At 41.5% G+C, this 3,465-nt stretch overlaps 1 protein-coding gene across 1 annotated transcript in view; it reads right to left on the reverse strand.

Annotated features, from left to right (window-relative positions):
- Positions 1-3,465, reverse strand: part of LOC106878539 (serine/threonine-protein phosphatase 6 regulatory ankyrin repeat subunit B) — a 187,752-nt gene that overhangs the window by 84,294 nt on the left and 99,993 nt on the right. Inside the window, exon 8 of the mRNA XM_052969466.1 lies at positions 2,228-2,428. Within this exon, the coding sequence (XP_052825426.1) occupies positions 2,228-2,428 (201 nt within the window). The remainder of the gene's footprint in view (positions 1-2,227; positions 2,429-3,465) is intronic.

Genomic DNA, 3,465 nt, shown 5'->3' on the forward strand with positions numbered 1-3,465 from the left:
CACATACAAAACTTCCCGCACGTATACATTGAGTATTGAGGATTAGGCTGGCGAGATCACGAATAACCCACTTTCTTGAAAGGAGCAGCCTGCTGAACCCCAACCAACGTGGGTTCCATAATGGAAGGAACTGCCTAACGCAGCTCCTGCATCACTTTGATGACATTTTGAGAGCTTTGGGAGAAGGCTCCAAAACCGATGTCATCTACCTTGATTTCAACAACGCTTTTCACAGGGGTGGTCATAAGATTCTTTTGGAAAAAAAACCTATCCAACATTGGTTTCTCTGGAAAGTTACTACGCTGGATCAAGTGTTTCCTGACAGACAGAACCCAGCACATTGCAGTCGAAGGAGTAAAATCAAGCCCGGTCAAAGTCAGTAGTGGTGTTCCACAAGGCACTGTGTTGGACCCACTTCTCTTCATCATCTACATTAATGCCATTACTGACATCATCAAGCACAGCAACATAAGAATTTTTGCAGATGATTCCAAGCTCCAGAAGGTTATCAACGAAGTGGGTGACTGGACATGCCTTCAGTCAGACCTACTGGCTGTTATCCAATGGGCGGAAAAGAATAATATGCTGCTGAATGAGGACAAATTTGAGTTAATACGCTTTGGAAAAGAGGATACTCTGAAACTCCCATACTCCCTTCACTCAGGTGAAACTCTCATGACATCCAACAACATCGGAATCTTGGGAGTAATTGCGAACAACAACATAAGCTGGACCGCTTATATAAACAGCGAAGTTGACATGGCCCTCAGAATGTGTTCCTGGATTCTTAGAACTTTCAAATCAAGAGATATCCACACCATTATCCTTCTCTACTCTACTTTTGCCCGACTCCACCTTGAATACTGTTGTCCACTGTGGTCTCCACACACGAAACAAAGTATCATGAAAACTGAAGCACCTCAAAGGTCAATTACAAACAAGATAGATGATATGACATGCCTTGACTATTAGGGTCGATTAGAAAAGCTCAACCATTATTCTTTTCAACGCCGCCGTGAGCGCTACATCATCTGCGGGATGTAGAAAATATTCCATCATAATTTCCCAAATGATATTGGCATCGCCTTTAAGATACACCCAAGACTTGGACCCCGTGCTATCCGCCCACAACATAAATCATACTTGCATCTCATAACAACAATACGGCACAATTATTTCACCTCAATTGTCTCCACTCTCTTTAACATTACACCAAAACACATTAAAGTAGAAACAGACCCCACAAAGTCCAAGAAGTCTTTGGACAGATTCCTTGAAGAAATCCCGGATAAACCTCCTACATCCGGATGTATCTCCGTAAACAATAACCCTCTACTTGAGTGGGCCGTGTTGTCCGAATACTGATTTGAATGACTTCGCCAGGTGGTTTTATTAAGGTAGACATGGCCTGGACCAGTACTAACTGAAACCTATCAAAGCATCAAAGTATACGTGCTTGGGCGTAAACAAGTATTTTTGCAGTCAAATATGTGTATTTGTTAATGTGGTACAGGAGTGTGTTTATACGCAATATCGTATCCGTTGGGCGGGTGTGAGTTCTGTATCTATGTCAGAATGCAACGTATACGTATGCCATTCACACACCAAATATCCCATCCTCTCATCCAATGAACTATGCCCATGCCAGCTAATGATTACCCTCTCCTCGAAGCAATCAGTTTAACTAACCTCCTTCCCGTCATTTATCCAGCCAGCCAGCCAGCCAGCCAGCCAGCCAGCCAGCCAGCCAGCCAGCCATCGATTAATTGATTCAAATTCCCTCTCATGTTATCTTTTTTACTAACCACACACCTCCTCTCAGCACTTTTTCTCACCCATACATGCACTTAGCCACCCAGTTATTCAAACATCTGCACAACAAACCAATCGAAGCATCTCACTTAAACAGCCATCTAACTATCCAACCAGCCAGCCAGCCAGCCAACCAACCAAGCAACCAATCAACCAAGAAAGCAATCAAGCAACCAAACAAACAATCAAGCCACAAAAACACCAATAAACAAACAGATTAACCAAACCAACAACAAACCAACTGAGCAACTGGCCAACGAATTAACCAACCAGCCAGCCAGCCGGCCAAACAATCAGCTGTTAACCTAACCAATCAATAAACCGACTGACCACCAAACCAACAAGTCAACCAGCTTGCATTCCCTCCTTAATGTACCAACCAATTAATCGATAATTAATACATCATATGATCTACCTTGTTTGGCATGTTGAGAGGAACTCCTTTCTTCAAGAAGAACAAAACGGTGTTTTGGTGACCAGCATTGGCAGCGAAGTGCATGAGTGTGTTACCGTTTTTAGCTCGTGCCACAATGCTGGCTTTGAATTTCTCAATGAGTATATCCATTGCTTCAGTGTTGTCTCGTTCGGCGGCGATGTGAAGCGGAGTCTTGTCCAGCTACAAGCAAAGAAATACATGACATTACGTAAACATCTTCGACTCCGTATTTGATGGTATAAAAAACGAACGGCCATATAAGACGAACTCCAATTTCAGCAGCGCACATTCGGAGAAAGAAGCTTTTAGTGCTTTAAAGCTTATGGGAGGCTTAACTCTGCATATAGGACCTGGGGTAATTTTTGGGGAAATTTTTGTGGAAAAAGAAAAAAAACGTGTTATATATACCATTAAATACGGTAAGTGATATAATACTGCATTTAGACTGATACATTGCTATTCGCGCAAACTGTATCACCATAACACACATATAGACACAAGCATACACTCACTCACACACAGACACACACAGACACACACACACACACACACACACACACACACACACACACACACACACACACACACACACACACACACGCACACACATTTACTGAGTTTACTTCGTCACACACTGCAGACGTGTATCGGCCTTAGGATATCATCAAGCAAATAATATTAACGTTTGATTGTATTATTCAAAGAGTGAAACATGATTGCAAGGCATATCGAAATTAATCAAATAAATTAATAAATATTATTTCCTAATATCCCGGCGGTTCTCTAATTTACAAACTAGTATGGTTTATAGTAATTTTTTAACGACGATGAATTATTTCCTTTTTGGTTTTGAATTACGTCTAGCCATCTCAATTATTTTATAATTTTCACATTACCACTTTGCGAAATCAGCCGCTATTTCCTATGGTAAATTCTATAAATACTGACAAGTGAAATTTCAGCTTTACCACTCTCAGTGGAATAAGCAGAACTGATGAGCATTCATTTTCATGCGGAATCGGCCAGTCTAATGTCGTCGCTTGCAGTAGGGAAGTTGTCACCCTTGTGAGTACATAGAACATGTGCTTTTGTGGCTAAAGAGTCTTTAACTTTTATTTCTGGCCATGCTGGTGCTTCCTGCACCCTTGGTCACTTTTTAGTGACGGTGAATAAGTTCCTTTTTGGTTTTAAATTGCGTCTAGTCACCTTAATTTTAT

Source organism: Octopus bimaculoides, chromosome 7 (genome assembly GCF_001194135.2).
Source record: "Octopus bimaculoides isolate UCB-OBI-ISO-001 chromosome 7, ASM119413v2, whole genome shotgun sequence".
Classification (NCBI taxonomy): Eukaryota; Metazoa; Mollusca; class Cephalopoda; order Octopoda; family Octopodidae; genus Octopus; species Octopus bimaculoides.